Here is a 19,475-nt window from a genome sequence, read left to right on the forward strand (position 1 = left end):
TATTATTTAAACTTATTCAAGAAGGGAAACCAAGTACCTAGTCCTCCTTTTTTGCCCTTTAAAGTCAATGGTCAATTTTCATTTCACATTTTATCCATTGTCCAATCCCATCGGATACGGCGCATCAAGGGCAATACGGCGTCGTTTACTCCAACCGCCACATCCTCCCCTAATGGAATCCAAATTTCGTAGGAACTTCCTCTTCTTCAGTCATCGGACGCAACGTCACATTTCAGCGCCTGTCAATTTCTCTCTCAATATCTTCTTCTACCGTCTCCGCCACAGGTTCTTCGTATCGAAATCTCGGCCTTAATCCGAAGCTCCACCGAAACACGTAGGTTATTTCTCCCAGTAACTTGCCGGAAACTATCGGCGGCGGCAGAGATGGAGAGAAAGGCTCTGGCGGTGTGCTCCGTAGTCGCTTTTTTGGGGCTTTTGTTGGTCGCTACTGGCTTCGCCGCTGAGGGTACAAGAGTTAAGGTGAGATGCCTTTTCTTAACAATCACGTATTGATTTAGTGATTTTTCTTCGGTGAATTATCTGTTTGGCTGATGAGAAAATCCGTCAGAAAGAATGTGAAAGGATAGCGAGAGGAGATTCATTTTGAATAGCGATTTATAAAAAGAAGTTGTTCGTGAATGGATCTGTTGTTTTTGGCTGCTTCCTTTAAGCTGTATTTGTTTCCAAGCCCTACTGAATTGATCATCTTCTTTGTTTTTGAGGTTGAGGCCATAAACTTCCAATTATATGCAAGCGATTCAAGTAATAGTTAGAGAATTGATAATAATTTGTTTGTGATTTTCTATTTTTAGAAGTTAAGCAAATTGAGTGACAGTTTCTTCACTTTAATTTTGGTTCATAATTAGAATTTGGTTTGGGTTTAAAAAAATTACATAGTTTCCAATTTGTCCCTGAAATTTAAATTTCCTCGAGTTTTAATTTTGAGAGATCCTCGTTATGGTCTTGAGTTGTTTGAAGTTACTAATTCAGGACATAGTTCTTTGGAATTTTGTGTGGGATCCTAGCCTGATCAGTCTGATCATTTTTTCATTTGACAGGGTAATCAAGTCGTTCAAGTCACTCCTACTATGTGCAAATATCCTCAGAGTCCTGCGGCTGCCCTTGGTTTGACAGCAGCTCTGTCTCTTTTGCTTGCTCAGATATTGATAAATGTTTCGACGGGATGCATTTGTTGCACAAGGGGTCCTCGACCTCCCGCTTCTAAATGGAGAACAGCCGTTGTCTGCTTCGTTGTTTCGTGGTACTTTTCGACCCTTCCTTCCTCATTCTAGCTTGCATTTAGTTCATGGCTTGATGCTTGCTGCTTGCTGCTATAATATGAGATGAATTATATGAATGTCGATATCAAAACCCGTTTTCTCAAGATTGCAGGGTTATTCGAATTCTGCTCGGGTTCTTGATGGCTGAGTGTTATGATATTGTTTGTGATTATATGATCTTATTTCTGCTTTGAAACAATTCCATGTTTTTGTTGTCATCTTTTTGGGCTCTTCTGCGTTGTTAATTCATTATGAAAGTTGTGTTAGACTTCTTAATCCATGATCATTACAGTTGAAATGATTGAATCTATTGTTCTTCGTGAATCCCTTTGGTCGAATTATTCCCCGACTAAAAGAAAGATCGATTCCTTGTGTTTGTCGGATAAATCAAGTTTGAGCCATGGTTTTTTTTCTGCAGGTTTACATTTGTGATAGCGTTTCTCCTGTTGCTAACCGGTGCTGCACTGAACGATGGAAGGAATGAACAAAGCAGCTATTTCGATTACTACTATTGCTATGTTCTCAAACCAGGAGTTTTTGCTGTTGCCACCGTTGTGGGTGCTGCAAGTTTAGCGCTGGGATTGTTCTACTACCTCATATTGAACTCTGCAAAGAATGACCCTAATGTGTGGGGCAATCCTTCCATTCCTCCTCCAGCAAACATTGCAATGGCGCAGCCCCAATTCCCGCCCCCGCCCCCGGCTCAACCGACAACTGCAGACCCCGTATTTGTTCATGAAGACACGTACACGAGACGACAGTTCACGTGATCGGTAAGCGTCGGTCGATATCAAATGTGTTTAAGAAAACCATACAACTTATACGACTTGATTGATGTTGTCTTTATAGGAAGTAGCTGTTGTGGACTTGTATAGAACTGAATTGAATTTTTACTTCCCTTTGATCCATGGGAAATAAATAAACTGTAATTGAACAATAAGTTGATTGAAAATATTTTGATATTTGTTTATAGTAAAATACATTTTTATCATTGATGCATTTTATGTGAGACAAAAATGCTATACCCTATCCTACCATTTAAATTGCTTGTAAATATTATGATTGGAGGATAATAAATACAAAAATTTAATATTAAGTGGCATACTAATAGTCGTCAATAGTATATAGATTTTATATACTATGTATTTAGCTGTGAGAATGCATATCGGTTGGAGGACGAAACATTTCACATTAATTGGAGAGGGGAACGAAACATTTCTTATGAGTGTCTGAAAGTCTTACTATAATAGATGCGTTTTAAGATCGTGAAACTGACGTCGATACATAACGGGCCAAAATCTGCTACGGTCAATATCTGCTATTAGTGGGTTTGGGTAACCTCTATATCTTTGCCAACAGCTACAATGTTATGCAAACTCATGTCACTCATTTAAATGTAAAGATCATAGTAATATTAAAGATTAATGTGTGACTTTTCATTAATATAAGTAATATTAAAGATTAATGTGTGACTTTTCATTAATATAAGTAGTTTTTTCTTCTTATCGTTTTTTTTTTAAATTTATTTAAAAAATTATTATTATTTTTTTCTTGATACGTGGATATATAGAAATTACAAATTTAATTCATAATTTTCAGTGCATACACTTTAGAAATTATCTTATTAATTCTCAAAATTATCTTATCAATTCTCAAATTTTTAATTTTGTATTTAATATACACGAGTTTCAATTGTGTATCTAACTGATTTATGACCTTCACAACAAACAAACAAAAAAAAAAAAAAAAAACTGATACTTAAACATTAACTTCTTACTTATTTTAACGGATTTATGTCCATAAACTTTTCTTACTTGTTTTAGTTCACCTAATCGTCCATACTTAAACATTAACTTCTCTTATAAAAGAATAAACACCCCAATAACAAAAAAAGAAAATTAATAGGAATAATAAAATTGCTCCACTCATTAATTAATCACCAAATTGAGAGAAAAAACCCCTCCATTTTTGGCCTTATTTTCGGCATTATAATAATACATTTTACCAAAATTCAAAATGCTATAAATATTGATATATATATATATATATATTGCTTCTTTCATGCCCATAAGTTAATCAAATCGTAATTATAATCAGTTATTTTTTTTATATATATAAAAATCAAAATTTCAAGTACTATATAAAAAAAATGACTATTACCAATTTTACCCCTCCGGCTCTTCGCTTGCCAAATCATTCTCTCCATGTATTTTACAAAAAATGTATGTTTTATCCGTATTAACTTCAAAAATAATTTAAAATAAATTATTACACCTACAATTATTCTATTTATATCCAAATTTTATTTCTATTAAAAAAAATCATGAATTTTGTACAAGTGTTAATCTAGGACCAAAATGTCCCTATCTTAAAAAATAAATAAATGAGTTTTTTTCTTTTTGTATGAAATTGATTTATAACCTCTAAAAATAAAAATTAGTATTCTAAAAATAATAATATTAATAATAATAAAGACGTAAAATAAATGCCCCCACCCCCTAATTTGCGTTATTTTAATACATTTTAATTAATTTTAATAAATTTCGATAATTTATCTATATAGGGAGATTGCATATCCCAAGCCTACAATTTAACCAAATCCAAATCTTATTCAATTGATAATTTCCATTTTTAACCTTTCATGCTAAAAAAAAATATTTTTTTATTAAAAAATTTACATTTTCCACTTCAATCTCAACACTATATAAACATGCATCACATCCATTCATTTCACTATCCTTTCACATTTGAACTTAATCTTCTTCTTCTTTCCATCTTTTTTTTTCTTCCCAAATTCTTCATTTTTAGCAAAAATGAAGCTTATTTTTCTGTCGGGTTTTATCTTTTTCACTGTTTCGTGGACTGTATTAGCTTCATCTTCTTTCAATGTTCTCGATTATGGAGCTGCTGGAAATGGCGAAACTGATGATACAGAAGTATGTAATTTAAACTCGATTTTTTATTTCCATGAAAAATTGATTGATTCGCACTCTAATTTTTCTCTTTGTTATAAGGCTTTTGTGAAAGCTTGGAAGGATGTCTGTGAAGCAACCGATGACATTCCAACATTGCAAGTACCTGCTGCAAAAATTTACCTTTTGAACCCTATCACATTTGAAGGTCCTTGCAAGTCTGAACAAGTCAATTTCGAGGTAATTTATCTTACTCATATATATATATATATCTATAAAAAAAATTTTGTCACATTTTCTTTTATCATATGATTTTTGAACGTATTGTGAATTTGCAGCTTAAAGGAACTCTAATGGCTCCGAGCAAAGATGCATGGCCAAATGATAACGATAAATGGATTCAATTTGTGGACATAGATGGACTTACTATCAATGGAGGAGGAAAAATAAACGGCCAAGGTTCTCTTTGGTGGGAAGGTTGTGAAGAACACTGCGATCACCCAACGGTAAAATTTAAAATTTCTTTACGTTTTAATTTACATTGAGTATATAACTAAAATTTGATATTTATAATATATGGTTTTTTAGGCATTATTTTTCCACAATTGCAACGGGCTTCATTTACAGAATACCGAACACATTGACAGTGCCAAGAATCACATCTCCATAAATTTTTGCAATGATGTCACTGTCTCAGATATTCACGTTAATGCTCCTGAAGACAGTCCTAATACAGATGGAATTGACATTTCTAGATCAACAAATGTTATTATTCAAAATTCTTTCATGTTAACGGGTAACAAATTAGTATTATTCTTCGGTACTATTACTTTTATATATATGAATTTAATGCATATTGTACAAAAATAATTATATTTATACATCTTTATCGAAGGGGATGACTGTATTGCCATTAACAATGGATCTTCATACATTACTATCAAGGGGGTTACTTGTGGCCCCGGCCATGGTATAAGGTAAAAATATCATTTTTTTTTAACAAAAACTACATAAAATCTAATCTTATGAACGGTTAATTAATTCCCTATTTAATTTTGTATGGTTTTATTTGAATGCAGCGTTGGGAGCTTGGGAGAAGATGGGCAATTCAACTCTGTCGAAAATATCTATGTGAGCGATAGCCTTTTGAAGGGAACTCAAAATGGAGTTAGAATCAAGACGTGGGAGGTGATAATTAGTTTTAATTAATTTTATGTATACTATAAAAAATTAATTATTTTTTTTTAACGTAATTACAGAGCGGATATGGATATGCAAGGAACATCACATTTGAACAAATAACATTCGAGGATGTAAAAAACCCGATCATTATTGATCAATATTACACATCTTTTGCATCTACAAGGGAAAATAAGGTACATTAAATTATATTTTTTAAATCTTTTTTTTCATCCTATTTTGACGTGAATATTTTTTTTTTAAAATTATGTTTACTTATTTATAGGAAATGGGCATAAAGGTGAGCGATGTGACTTATCGAGGAGTTAATGGAACATCAGCAGATGAAAACGTAATTACTTTCAAGTGTTCTCAAGCTAGTTGCACTGTGAATGTTTGCTTAATCCACCACACCTAAATGGTGTGAAAGTTATCTTATTTATAATCAAATAAATTACAAGGATATGGAAATAGTAATAAATGGAAATAACAATAAATGGAAAGATACCTATAGTAATAAGGCAAATGTTAGATATTTGCCTTATAATAAAATATCAAATATAATATATATGATAAACTATAATTTATTACTAAATATCCTTAACACCCCACCGCAAGCTAAGCGTCGGATTTAAACGAACGTGAAGCTTGAATCTGAAAAATTTAAAGAGGTTGAAAAACACTTTTCGTGAAGATGTTAACAACCTGGTTTAGAGGAGGCGTAGAGAAACACTTTCTTGGCCATCGAAAACTGCAGAGAGATCGCCGCTCAGCGGCGATGCTGCCTTGGCTTCGGTGAGAATATGTCTAACCCATGAAGAGGGATTGTCACTTAGCGACGATGCTGACTTGGCTCTGGTGAGAATATGTCTAACCCCAAGAAGTAGAAGGGGAAACCTAGAGCAAGGGACAAAGACAATGTTGAAGCCGGAAGAGTCGCCACATTGGGCAAATGAGCCAATTTTGGCGAGAAGGGCGGCGGCAACTTGGTTGGCGAAGATGCCAGTGCGGCACCCGGATTCCAAAGGTAAATCTTTGGAGAAGGTCAATAGGTTTAGGTTAAGGTTTTTGTGAAGGATGAAGGGAAGATTGGAAAGAACATGAAAGAGACTATGTTGGTTGAGGGAAAATTGATTGTGTTGGAGGAGGTGAGGTTGTATGTACAGAGTATGGCGAAAGGTGATTTGGAGGTCAAAAGGGTGGAGCCAAAGAGTAATCAATCGACTCCGCTTGCGGCAGCCATGGCGACTGCACGTGCAGCGTCAAAGCCAGCAACGGTGGTGGAGAAAAACAGTGGAAGATTCAAAAGCCATTGAAAAGAAAGGATTGGGGTTGTTAAACCGCAAAGGCTCTGATACCATGAGAATATTAAATCTGATTCAACTTAACATGCACCAATATTATATTGGACCATGTGGACATACAAATGTCGGATCCCGATGACGAAGCTAAAGTGTTTTGTCAAAATGTTATTGGAAAAGCGAAATCTGTCGTTCCTATTGTTCCTTGCTTATCAGAATTTTAGTAAACTTCCGATAAGTATTTTTGATATTTTTATTAAGTTATCGTTGGAGAAAAGAATTAATTAATGTTCCTTCTCCAAATTAAGTAGAATGGAACGAAAGTTCTAATCCAAAAGGGCTAATGTCTCATGATCTTTACTTATTTTCTTTTATTTAACGATTATTTGTTATTTGATATTAATCCTAATTAAAATCCCATTAATCCTAATTAAAATTCCATAAAAGAGTTTTTTTTAAAGTTCATAATATAATTAAATTTGATGTTTGAATAAAAAATAAAATGAATCGAGACTATGTAATAATTAGTTAATAGTTAAAAAAAAATATGCTAAATTCATCAATATTAAACATTTTCAACCACGAAATTTAAAATATATTGGACATTTCACTGATTATTATTTACTGTTTTGTGATTTGATAGCTTGGAGGAACTCTAATGGCTCCAAGCAAGGATGAATGGCCCAGTGATGGTGAAGATAAATGGGTCCAATTTTACGACATAGATTCTCTCACTGTCCAAGGAGATGGTCGATTTAATGGCCAAGGTTCTTCATGGTGGAACAAAGATTGTCATAATCACTGCAACCGACCAACGGTAAAAAAATTTTAACCTTTTTTATTTTTAATTAGTTGAATAATTTTCACCCATGGTTAAATTTATATTATATGATTGTGCAGGCATTATTTTTCCACAACGGTAACGGGCTTCGTCTTAGTAAAATGAAGCACATTAATAGTGGCAAGAACCATATTTCCATAAATGATTGCAATAATGTCGTTATCTCAAATATTCACATTAGTGCTCCAGATGAGAGTCCAAATACAGATGGAATTGATATTTCCCAATCAAAGAACGTTCTTATTCAAAATTCTTTTATAGCTACAGGTATTAAATTAATATTAAGATTCTCGGGGATTATTAATTTCATAATTTTATGTTTTTATTTATTTTTATTATTATTAACTTCACTGTTAAATATTGTAGGTGATGATTGTATTGCCATTAATAACGGCTCTTCAAATATCAATATAGTGGACATCACTTGTGGCCCCGGTCATGGCATAAGGTAAAAATGACCTAATGTATTTTTTGTTTTCACGTTTGATATTCATAGAAATTCTATTAATTTTCATTTTTTATATATTTCGTGGTGTTTATTTGAATGAAGCATTGGGAGCTTAGGAAAGGACGGTGATTATAATGTTGTTGAAAATGTCTACGGAGGAATTGCCTCTTAAAAGACACTCAAAATGGAGTTAGAATCAAGACTTGGGAGGTGATAATATATTTTAATTTATTTATATATAATATTTAATATATCTTATAAAATTAGTAAACGTTTTTTTTATATTATAATTACAGGGTGGATATGGATATGGATATGCAAGAAACATCACGTTCGAGAAAATAATACTCGAAAATACAAAAAACCCAATCATTATCGATCAATATTACTCAGCTTTTGCATACGCAAGGAAACATATGGTACAAGCTATATCTGTCATTCCACCCCTTCCTTGTTTATCAAAATCTCATTAAACTTCTGTTGAAATTACATTTTATTTATCAAAATCTCATTAAAATTCATAGATGCATTTTGATATATTATGGATTGTAATATTGGAGAAAGGATTTAATGTTCGCTCTCCTAATTAATTAAGTCGATGAGCAATTCAAAGTCTCAATCTATTCTTACCAATTTTATTTTCTTTCCTCGCAAAATTGTAATCGAAAAAAATTAAAAATTATATTCCAAAATATATTAAAAAAATAATAGTAATTTAAAATTATTGTAGAACTAATAATCTAAATATACTTAATATTGTGTTAATTATATATATATATGTGTGTGTGAACACTTTGATATAATTTTTATTAAAGCATCTTTAATTTTAATTATATGCTATAATAAATTATTTAATAATTTATATTAGTATTTATTTTTATCTACATAAAATTTATTTATTTTAACTAAATGAACATACATATTATTCGGTCCCCTCTCTTCTGTTGCTCCATCTCATTCTTTTAAATCAGGTGCATGTTAAGATCATGTGTGGAAGTGCTTTTCGTCAAACAAAGGAAAATATAATTAAAGTGAAGATTCATTTTTCACTTTTACTTTGGTTGTGGGTTCGTCAAAGTCATGGTAATTCAATGAATCTAACATGATATGCATTGGTCTCCCTTTTTGGTTTGATAAACTTGCCGTGTAAACTAAAGCGTACGCACCAGATTTTGTAATTACATGGTTCACTCTAATTGCTTTTCGAACCAAACATTTTTTAATATGTAGAAATCTCTTCTTATTAGACGCGTTTTAAAAATCTTGAGGGAAAACTTGAAAGTAACCGTCTAAAAGATGACAATATTGGTTGAATATCAACCGTGGAATTTTATCCATATTTTTTTACTTAAAGAAGAGGAAAAATGGGTGTATGGGAAAATAGACCTAAAATTTTTATATGGAACATCTTAATGTTAAATATTTTTTAAAAAGCTTTTTGATAATTTAATTTTTCTTAAATTTGTCGGTCTAAATAGAACTCGAAAATTATACATAGAATTAAATAAATTAGGCTCGAGAAATTATGTTGAGAGAACATGTAACCAAGTTGTTTAATAAAAATTATATTAAAACATAAAAACTTTAAAATAATTATTTTAAGAAAAATTATGTGAAAACTCGACGCAAATTTCTCGGTTTTCGCCCAAACTTATTGAAGATCGATCCCTTCATAGTTAAAATAATGGGCCAACAAAATAAAATAAAAGTTAGGTTAAAATATTCAAAATCAAGGTCGCAAAGAAAAATCTAGCGGGGAAGAAATTATTTAATGTTTTTGGGCATTGCAGGTCAACGGTACAAAAAGAAGAAGAATTGCACAAATATGCTATCACTATTTCAGAGAAAGGACAAGAGAAGAACGAGAAACACGATTAAGCAAAGGTACTTTATTAATCAGTTCATATGCTTTTTCTCTCCACGTTTTACACTCATTGAAAGTTATTTTTCCTGTCGGAATCAGAGCTATGAATCGTCCAGATTAGGTTTTGCGAAGTGTATATAAAATCTATACTTCAGTTTGTTTAACAGAGCATACTTCAAAACGAACATGCTTGATTGTGCGATGGCTGAAAATTTTCTTTTGTTTCTAATGCTCTTCTTTGGGATGAACATTTGCAGCGGCTCTGGAAATCCATCGGAAGTTCTTTGCATTGAGAGTGAGAGAGAGGCCCTTTTGAGATTCAAGAAAGGGCTTGTAGATCCTTTGAATCGTCTCTCGTCGTGGGATGTTAAACAAGATTGCTGCAAATGGGTTGGCATCAGTTGTGACAACTCGACCGGGTATGTCAAAGAGCTCAAACTTGCAAATAATGAATTCTTGGAAGCTTACCAATTAAAGGGAAAGGTAAGCGACTCTATCTTGAATTTGAAGCACTTAACTCACTTTGATCTTAGTAACAATGATTTTGAAGGAGTACGAATTCCAAGTTTTTTAGGATCAATGGTGAGTTTGCGTTATCTTGACCTCTCATACTCAAGCTTTGGTGGATTGATACCTCATGAACTCGGAAATCTATCAAACTTGAACCATCTCGATTTGGGAGGTAACTACCCATCTCTATATACTGAAAATCTTGGATGACTTCATGGTTTGCCTTCTCTATTGAAGCTAGATTTGAGCTATGCAGACCTTAGCAACGCATCTTCTTGGTTACTAGACATGAATAAGCTTCCTTCGCTTAAAGAATTACATTTATTGAGTTGTAAACTTGTTCAGTTTGCTCCTCTAGATCACGTCAATTTCACTTCTCTCTCAGTTCTTGACATTTCGTGGAACAACTTCAAGTCTTTCCTACCCAAATGGATATCAAATCTCAGTAGTCTTGTTTCACTTGATCTAAGTTATAATCATTTTCAAGGTCCAATTCCGTGTGCTCTTCAAAACATGTCAGCCCTTTCATATCTTCACCTAACAAGCTCAGGTTTCAATTCTTCAACCATACCCAGTTGTCTCTACACTCTCCACAATCTTCAACATTTGACCCTTCGTAATCTTGGCTTAAATGGGGGAATCTCAAATAATATTGCCAACCTAACAAATCTTGTTTCGATCGACCTTTCCAACAATGAGCTGGATGGAAGAATACCAAGATTGATAGGAAACCTTTGCAATTTGGAAAAAATCAATCTTTCCGGCAATAAACTTGCTGAAAATATATCAGAAATCTTTGAGAGCTTCTCTGGTTGTCTCATGGATAGTTTGATTTCATTGGATTTGTCGTATAATAAAATTTCAAGTCATTTGACGGATAAAATTGTAAAACTAAGAAATTTGTCGTTCATTGACCTTTCTATAAACTCGATCACTGGTCCTATTCCAGAGTCCATAGGAAATTTATCTTCATTAACAATGCTATACATTCAATACAATAAAATAAGCGGAACTCTTCCAAAGAGTATGGGATTGCTATCAAGTTTGCAAGTACTTAGAATATCTGATAATCACTTGGAAGGCAATGTATTGGAGGATCACTTTGCAAATCTAGCAAATCTAAAGATTTTGGAAATGGATGATAATAATTTCACATTGAATTTTGCAACAGAATGGATTCCCCCTTTTAATCTTTACGAAATAAGGCTGAGATCTTGCATCGTAGGACCCCAATTCCCCAAATGGCTCAAATCCCAAAAAAAGTTAAGTTGGGTTGATCTCTCTAATGCTAAACTTTCAGACACCGTTCCAGATTGGTTTTGGAGTTGGTCTTCACAGTGTATTTACCTGAATCTCTCTCACAACCAACTCTATGGAACACTTCCTCATATTCTTTTCACGGGTAATATCTCAATCATGGACCTTCGCTCCAATCTTTTCCATGGTTCATTGCCTCGTTTAGTATCCTCCCCTGCTCAGCTTGATCTTTCAAACAATTTCTTCTCTGGAAACATTACCCATTTCCTATGTCGTTCTCAGTTCTTAGGGATCTCTGTTCTTCATCTTGGTAACAATTTTTTATCAGGAAACATTCCAAACTGCTGGGAGAATTGGGAATCACTACAAGTTCTAAGCTTGGACAACAATAATTTGTCTGGCATGATACCAACCTCCATGGGGTCTCTAACCATATTAGTATCGTTGCATTTACGAAACAACAGCCTTTCCGGAGTGATTCCTCGGGCTCTTCAGAGTTGCTTGGAGTTGAGAGCTTTAGATCTCAGTCTAAATGCCTTCCATGGAAAAATACCAGCATGGATTGGGATGAGCCTATTGAAACTAATGACTCTCAACCTTGGGAACAATGAGATAAGTGGCCTAATCCCGAAGGAACTTTGTCATCTTTCATATCTTCAAATCATGGACATCAGCAATAACAACTTAAGTGGGTCTATACCTCATTGTTTTGGCAATTTTACGTCCATGGCTACCAAGAGGGACCTATCACAACGTTTTCATTTTATCTTTAACAAAGGCTACGCTATCGCGATTCTCGAGAATGCATATGTGAGAACTAAAGGAAGCGAGCTCTATTATGATACCATCTTGGCACTCATGACTAGCATCGACCTCTCTAACAACAACTTATCCGGAGAAATCCCTGAAGAAATCACCAACCTCTTTGCACTGAGGTCTCTCAATCTCTCAATAAACCATCTAAGAGGAACCATCCCAGACAGAATCGGAGGCATGAAGGATTTGGAGTCTCTTGATCTCTCAAGGAACCAACTCTGGGGACGAATACCACCGTCCATGTCGGAGTTATCGTTCCTAAGTTACTTGAATTTGTCTTACAATAACTTGTCGGGTCCAATTCCGACAGGTACTCAGCTCCAAAGGTTTACTCCGTTTAGCTTTATTGGCAATGAGCTGTGTGGAGATCCATTAAACAAGAGCTGCGGAATGGAGGGTGTCACCCCAAAATTTGGGAATGAAAATGGAAAAGAAAGTGAGGGAGGAAGTATTATTGATGGGTGGTTTTATCTGAGCATGGGAATTGGGTTTGTGTTTGGGTTTTGGGGGATTTGGGGTCCATTGTTACTCAGTAAGGCTTGGAGAGTAAAGTACTTCTTGTCTGTATGCCACAAACTCGCATAGCTCAGCGATGTGCTTCTTGTTCTCTCTTGTTCTGTTTTGTTCTTTACAACACATGTCATCAAGCTTCCAAATGCCCTGAAACTCAATGGAAAAAATGTATTTTTGGGCTTTAAGCCAAAGATGAGAAACATTANTGCAAGTACTTAGAATATCTGATAATCACTTGGAAGGCAATGTATTGGAGGATCACTTTGCAAATCTAGCAAATCTAAAGATTTTGGAAATGGATGATAATAATTTCACATTGAATTTTGCAACAGAATGGATTCCCCCTTTTAATCTTTACGAAATAAGGCTGAGATCTTGCATCGTAGGACCCCAATTCCCCAAATGGCTCAAATCCCAAAAAAAGTTAAGTTGGGTTGATCTCTCTAATGCTAAACTTTCAGACACCGTTCCAGATTGGTTTTGGAGTTGGTCTTCACAGTGTATTTACCTGAATCTCTCTCACAACCAACTCTATGGAACACTTCCTCATATTCTTTTCACGGGTAATATCTCAATCATGGACCTTCGCTCCAATCTTTTCCATGGTTCATTGCCTCGTTTAGTATCCTCCCCTGCTCAGCTTGATCTTTCAAACAATTTCTTCTCTGGAAACATTACCCATTTCCTATGTCGTTCTCAGTTCTTAGGGATCTCTGTTCTTCATCTTGGTAACAATTTTTTATCAGGAAACATTCCAAACTGCTGGGAGAATTGGGAATCACTACAAGTTCTAAGCTTGGACAACAATAATTTGTCTGGCATGATACCAACCTCCATGGGGTCTCTAACCATATTAGTATCGTTGCATTTACGAAACAACAGCCTTTCCGGAGTGATTCCTCGGGCTCTTCAGAGTTGCTTGGAGTTGAGAGCTTTAGATCTCAGTCTAAATGCCTTCCATGGAAAAATACCAGCATGGATTGGGATGAGCCTATTGAAACTAATGACTCTCAACCTTGGGAACAATGAGATAAGTGGCCTAATCCCGAAGGAACTTTGTCATCTTTCATATCTTCAAATCATGGACATCAGCAATAACAACTTAAGTGGGTCTATACCTCATTGTTTTGGCAATTTTACGTCCATGGCTACCAAGAGGGACCTATCACAACGTTTTCATTTTATCTTTAACAAAGGCTACGCTATCGCGATTCTCGAGAATGCATATGTGAGAACTAAAGGAAGCGAGCTCTATTATGATACCATCTTGGCACTCATGACTAGCATCGACCTCTCTAACAACAACTTATCCGGAGAAATCCCTGAAGAAATCACCAACCTCTTTGCACTGAGGTCTCTCAATCTCTCAATAAACCATCTAAGAGGAACCATCCCAGACAGAATCGGAGGCATGAAGGATTTGGAGTCTCTTGATCTCTCAAGGAACCAACTCTGGGGACGAATACCACCGTCCATGTCGGAGTTATCGTTCCTAAGTTACTTGAATTTGTCTTACAATAACTTGTCGGGTCCAATTCCGACAGGTACTCAGCTCCAAAGGTTTACTCCGTTTAGCTTTATTGGCAATGAGCTGTGTGGAGATCCATTAAACAAGAGCTGCGGAATGGAGGGTGTCACCCCAAAATTTGGGAATGAAAATGGAAAAGAAAGTGAGGGAGGAAGTATTATTGATGGGTGGTTTTATCTGAGCATGGGAATTGGGTTTGTGTTTGGGTTTTGGGGGATTTGGGGTCCATTGTTACTCAGTAAGGCTTGGAGAGTAAAGTACTTCTTGTCTGTATGCCACAAACTCGCATAGCTCAGCGATGTGCTTCTTGTTCTCTCTTGTTCTGTTTTGTTCTTTACAACACATGTCATCAAGCTTCCAAATGCCCTGAAACTCAATGGAAAAAATGTATTTTTGGGCTTTAAGCCAAAGATGAGAAACATTAGCACCATTCGAAATCTGTAAACCGAGACTCCAACAAAAGAATTTATAGCACGACTCAACGGGTTAAAGCGTATGGCCTCAATTAAGAGGTCAAATTCCCACATTCCGCTTGTTTCAACACCAAAAAGACGTAGGAATGTTTCCTTCATCTATCCACACATTAGGTCATATGTCTCAAACAGACATGTCTAGAACAGAAGCCTTTAGTGGACTTGAAACAATGGCACAAAACTCACTCGAAGTGAAAAGAAACAATAACAAATGTGGGAAACTGTTCTGTTCTTCTCTTACCTGATGTTTATATGTCATGATATTGAATTTCTCCATCTTCTGTGTACTATTTTAGTGTGTTCTTCAATGGTTGGATGGTGGGATTCATTTTCTGTGGTTTCCAAAGTTGACATCTTAGTAGTGAGTTTGCTCAGTTTCTTCCACCCACTGCTCCAACCAGAGCTCTGCTTCTGCCTGTTGTTCACCTTCTCAAACTGCCTCTGCAACCTCTCCATTTCAGTTTGAAGCTCAACGTACTTGTTCTTCACAGTCTCAAGCTCAAATTTCAGTGTGTTAATGTCCTTCTTCGCCGCTGCCCACCCTTCTTGGAATGACTGTGGTGTGGCTTCCAGGAGTGTTTTTCGGTTCGTTACAGACGGTTGGAATTGCGAGTCGCTTGCTTCTTTAAGCGACGAGTTCGAAACTGCATTGCTTATCTTTACTTGCTCGGAGAAGAGGACCTGAACCACCACACGTAACGGAAGCCTTTCGTTTTGTGCTGCGTGCATACAGGCATCAATGGAGAGCTTCTGGCAATCCATTACTCGGCATAGCCGCTTCCTCTCGTGCTCAGTGAGCGTAGGGTGCGCCTGTCATCACCACCAGTTCACTTAGAAAACACTTAATGTGGGAATTCTTGTATCTTAAATGACTGCAGCTTCAGTTCTTGATGAAAGATTATGCAACAACTTTGTAAGTTTCTTACCTTAAGATATGAATCAATAGCTCGGTAAAGCCCGTCGTCGCATGTTCGAGCAGATTCAGGCAGAGCTTCAGCCAGTACTTGAAATTTTGTCAAGGAAAGGTTTCTGTCTCTGGCCACCTCTGTTAGGTAACTATCAACAAGCCTTGCCACCCTCATCTTGGCATTTGGGATCACACCCCTTTGAGATCCATCATACATATGTTTATCGGCAAACGATTGTCGGCCTGGACTCGAAATCTCGATCTGTTCCTGAACAAGAAAATGCTCCAGCAGCCTCTGAATAAGATCAACATCATACGTTGTATCGCTCTTGCTGTAAGATGGGATCAAAAGATCCACAAGTGTGGCTTGCTCAAACTGCATTCCAACTCTTTTCTCCAACTCAGTGACCAATGCCGGCGAAACTTCCAACATGTTTGCCATTCTCAGCAGCTTTAGCAGGAAGCTGCATGAGACACAATCTTTCTGTGGAGGAATGATGCTGATCAAGCTCTCGATGATCATTCGTTGATCTTTCGCCTGAATCGTCAAGCGATCTTCTTTGTTGCCAGCCACAATCATATGCAGCCCACCTCTCCAACTGTTGCTGCCACCGCTTGAGTGACTCGTCGCACTGGAACTCCCTTCATCACTGGCGTTCGTCGTATCAGTTACCGAACCGGGAAGCCATTTCGAAGAATAATGCATAATTGATGATCCAATCAGTTCAAACCTCATACCCTTCACTTTGATTGCTGTAATTACTCTAACAAAGTGATCAATTCTAAGGATTGAAACATCCTCAAACCACCAATCAGGAGGAACAAGCTGATGATTCCTACTAGGACTTGAATCCTTCAAATCATTCCATTTGGGACTACAAACTTTGGTGGGTTTCCCAGTGTATGCCCATCTAATTCCTTTCGGATTCGCACAAGCTTTCCAAGCAATCGACTCGCTGCATCGTCGAACGATTTGTAGATTCTCCGCCCACGGCGAGAGCTTCTCACAGCTTTTCAACACAACTATGGAATCCCTCCATGAAGACAGTACCACATAGCTCAAAAACGCTTCAGTTTTGAATATCAAATTGCCTTCCTCCAAATCCTCAGTCATTTCAAGATACTCAGCAGCACATCTAAGGCCAGAGATATTAGCTGCTGTTAAATCAACCGCTATTCCATAACAAAACTTGGCTGCAAGTTCAAAAGCCTCAGACCCACCAGGAAGATCATCAAAAACAAGCTTATTATTCAAATCTGGGCCTCTGGATTCATATATGCATCTGTTCATCTTCCCACTTCTAGAAAGAAGAGGATACTTCATACACCCAAAAAAACAGAGGAACCCCATTAAGAAAAAACCCTATTCATAGTTCAAAGGCATCTCTCAAAACAGAGGAGATTGATTATACAACACCTTGTGCAAATGGAAATTCACACCCTCAACTTTTACTAAAAGGTCACTAGGGATATCAGTAGCAACATGCCTGCAAGAACACATAGAGGGTGGAGGAATACAGCCACAACAGAACACAATCAAACAAATTCAGAGAAAATGGCAGCCACAAAAGGTTCAGAAGAAGAAGAAGAAGAAACCGTACCATGAGTTGCCTCTGAGGTCGAAGCCGTGAGTGTTGAGGGCGTGTTTGGCGGAAGGGGGGACGCCATTGCCGTAATCTCCAGCACCAAAACCAACAGAATGATTCTCGGATTCCCACATCGGAAAGTGACAGATGAAAAGAAAGGGGGGAAGAATAAGAGGAGAGGGGGAAGAAGAAGATAGAGCGATATAGAGGGGAAATAGGCGAAACCCACATGGGATGATTGGAATTATGTGGTTGAATTGTCGGCTTCTTCACTGATTTTTCAGTGGGTGTGAAGTAAATGGGGTGATGGGTAGATGATGGATCATTCTGATTGCCATCCCCTTTGCTTTGTTTTTGCATTAATAATGCTTCTTTCAGATGCTCTCCCTCTCTTTCGCTTCTCCAAAATGGGGCCGCCATGGAAGCACCACCAACAGAGCTTCTCCTGTGCTACCAAAGCAAATAGATTATCTTTTAAAGATAGCAACCTTCGCTTTTTTTCCCTCTTTTGGGTTATTATAATAATTTTTCTTTTCTTTTTTTTTTAATTTCAATAATATCTGAACCTCAATGCTTCGATGAATTTAGATTGACACTCAACTTTGCATTCAGGTTTGTTGATTGAATATCAAATCTTATCTCTTAAGATTCTTGCTTTTACGCTATTAGAAAAGATTATGTGAAATGTTAACTTAAATTTCAGATCGTGTTCATGTAGCATGTCTAAGTTTTAATGTAGTCGTCCAAAAGGTCGAGTAGGTTAGTTTTCAAAAATTAAAAAATAAAAATATTTTAGTATTTTTTTTTTATTTTTTATTTTTAATCCAAAACATAATTTAATATTAATTTTTTCAAACTTATCAATCATTTAAATTTTTGTACTCACCTTCTCACTATTATATCACCATTTTGGTCATATTTTTCATAAAGCTGATTTATCACATCTTTTCTTTTATCTCACTAAATTTTGTTTCCCAAAAGTAAAGGGAGATTTTCCTTTTTGTCAATTTAATTAATAAATATGTAAATTATGTCTTCAAAATGGAAAATGATTGAATTTCATGTGGTGTGGGACTCTTTTTTTTTTTTTTTCCTTAAATTATTGGAATAAATTCAAATATTTTTAGAGTAAAGTAGGGTTAGTCAGGTTGACCCGACCATAAAAATGTCAACCCGCAAACCATATTGAATTTTGATTATAAAAAAATTCAACTCAATCCAAATCAAAAAATATAACCTTTTATAATTCAGGTTGGATCGAGTTGATCAGGTTATCGAGTTATATGAACATTTCTATAATGATACAAATTAAATAATATTGATCTAATAACAAAATACTTATCTACGTCGCACCGGACATTTTATCATTAGACGACGAACTATAATATTCAACTCATCTAATAAAGGCTATTACGACAAGTTATTATTTTTATTTTTTTTATAACTAATATTAGTTTTTTTTTATTATTATTATTTCTAAAATGACATTAAAAAAATTAATTAAAATAATAATTGTGTTGGCCAAACAGCGATGTGGATAAGGAGGGACCTCTTGACATATGGCTCTTGTTGATAAGAATGTGCTTCCCATGACTCACTCACATTCATTTTTTATTTTATTTTATTTTTCAACTCAAATTGAAATTTCACATTTATTAATAATAATAACAACTATTATTATTATTTATTCTCGCGTGGATCCTATTCAAATTCGTCGAAAAAAACGAACTATGTAGCATCGACCTAAGACATCAAAATATAGAGAGAGAATTTAAGAATGTTTTTGTTGAAGTACGAGTGAAAACTATATTGTGAGATCTCACATCAGTTGGAGAGAAGAATAAAGCATTCAAATGATAGAAACATCTTCCCAATAGAAGCATTTTAAAACTGTGTGGTTGATGGTTATACGTAAAAGGTTAAACCAGACAATATTTGCTAACGGTGGACTTGGACTGTTACAAATGGTATTAGAGTCAGACATCGAGCTATGTGCCAATAAGGATGTTGGGTTTCTAATGGGTGGATTGTGAGATCTCATATCAGTTGGAGAGGAGGAT

At 35.5% G+C, this 19,475-nt stretch overlaps 7 protein-coding genes across 9 annotated transcripts; 6 read left to right on the plus strand and 1 right to left on the minus strand.

The window, feature by feature from the left end:
* Positions 1–160: 160 nt before the first annotated feature.
* On the plus strand, positions 161–2,248 carry LOC111430466. Its single transcript, XM_023066695.1, has 3 exons — positions 161–480; positions 1,059–1,261; positions 1,699–2,248. The coding sequence occupies exons 1-3, from the start codon at positions 385–387 to the stop codon at positions 2,048–2,050; spliced, it is 651 nt and encodes a 216-aa protein (XP_022922463.1). The 5' UTR covers positions 161–384; the 3' UTR covers positions 2,051–2,248.
* Positions 2,249–4,093: 1,845 nt separating this feature from the next.
* Positions 4,094–7,331, plus strand: LOC111430523 (probable polygalacturonase At3g15720). Its single transcript, XM_023066787.1, has 9 exons — positions 4,094–4,216; positions 4,295–4,432; positions 4,531–4,698; positions 4,781–4,988; positions 5,088–5,169; positions 5,272–5,380; positions 5,452–5,568; positions 5,658–5,737; positions 7,316–7,331. The coding sequence occupies exons 1-9, from the start codon at positions 4,094–4,096 to the stop codon at positions 7,329–7,331; spliced, it is 1,041 nt and encodes a 346-aa protein (XP_022922555.1).
* Positions 7,332–7,692: 361 nt separating this feature from the next.
* LOC111430524 (probable polygalacturonase At3g15720) lies at positions 7,693–8,434 on the plus strand (the record flags this gene model as incomplete). Its single annotated transcript, XM_023066788.1, is given in 5 exon segments — positions 7,693–7,780; positions 7,880–7,961; positions 8,064–8,113; positions 8,116–8,171; positions 8,258–8,434. Coding segments are annotated over 5 exon segments (453 nt in total), but the record flags the coding sequence as incomplete, so codon positions are not given.
* A 1,551-nt stretch (positions 8,435–9,985) lies between these two features.
* Positions 9,986–10,654, plus strand: LOC111430663 (probable LRR receptor-like serine/threonine-protein kinase At3g47570). The gene is made up of 2 exons (XM_023066996.1): positions 9,986–10,244; positions 10,359–10,654. The coding sequence occupies exons 1-2, from the start codon at positions 10,012–10,014 to the stop codon at positions 10,543–10,545; spliced, it is 420 nt and encodes a 139-aa protein (XP_022922764.1). The 5' UTR covers positions 9,986–10,011; the 3' UTR covers positions 10,546–10,654.
* On the plus strand, positions 10,624–12,993 carry LOC111430525 (LRR receptor-like serine/threonine-protein kinase GSO1). Its single transcript, XM_023066789.1, has one exon. It carries the CDS (start codon positions 10,624–10,626, stop codon positions 12,991–12,993), a length of 2,370 nt encoding a protein of 789 aa, XP_022922557.1.
* Positions 12,994–13,151: 158 nt separating this feature from the next.
* Positions 13,152–14,740, plus strand: LOC111430526 (LRR receptor-like serine/threonine-protein kinase ERECTA). The gene has a single exon (XM_023066790.1). It carries the CDS (start codon positions 13,217–13,219, stop codon positions 14,738–14,740), a length of 1,524 nt encoding a protein of 507 aa, XP_022922558.1. The 5' UTR covers positions 13,152–13,216.
* Positions 14,296–17,875, minus strand: LOC111430661 (root phototropism protein 3-like). Of its 3 annotated transcripts, none has more exons than XM_023066993.1 (5): positions 17,431–17,875; positions 17,247–17,316; positions 15,849–17,147; positions 15,164–15,732; positions 14,296–14,815 (listed from the first exon to the last, which is right to left on the minus strand). In XM_023066993.1, exons 1-4 carry the CDS (start codon positions 17,547–17,549, stop codon positions 15,178–15,180), a joined length of 2,043 nt encoding a protein of 680 aa, XP_022922761.1. In that variant the 5' UTR covers positions 17,550–17,875; the 3' UTR covers positions 14,296–14,815; positions 15,164–15,177. The 3 variants fall into 3 exon arrangements, with proteins under 3 accessions (XP_022922761.1, XP_022922763.1, XP_022922760.1); XM_023066995.1 differs by lacking the exon at positions 14,296–14,815 and adding an exon at positions 14,830–14,847; XM_023066992.1 differs by lacking the exon at positions 14,296–14,815 and having other exon boundaries at positions 14,889–15,732; positions 17,431–17,874.
* Positions 17,876–19,475: the final 1,600 nt, after the last annotated feature.

The sequence above is a fragment of the Cucurbita moschata genome, unplaced genomic scaffold, assembly GCF_002738365.1.
Source record: "Cucurbita moschata cultivar Rifu unplaced genomic scaffold, Cmos_1.0 Cmo_Scf00034, whole genome shotgun sequence".
Taxonomy (NCBI): Eukaryota; Viridiplantae; Streptophyta; class Magnoliopsida; order Cucurbitales; family Cucurbitaceae; genus Cucurbita; species Cucurbita moschata.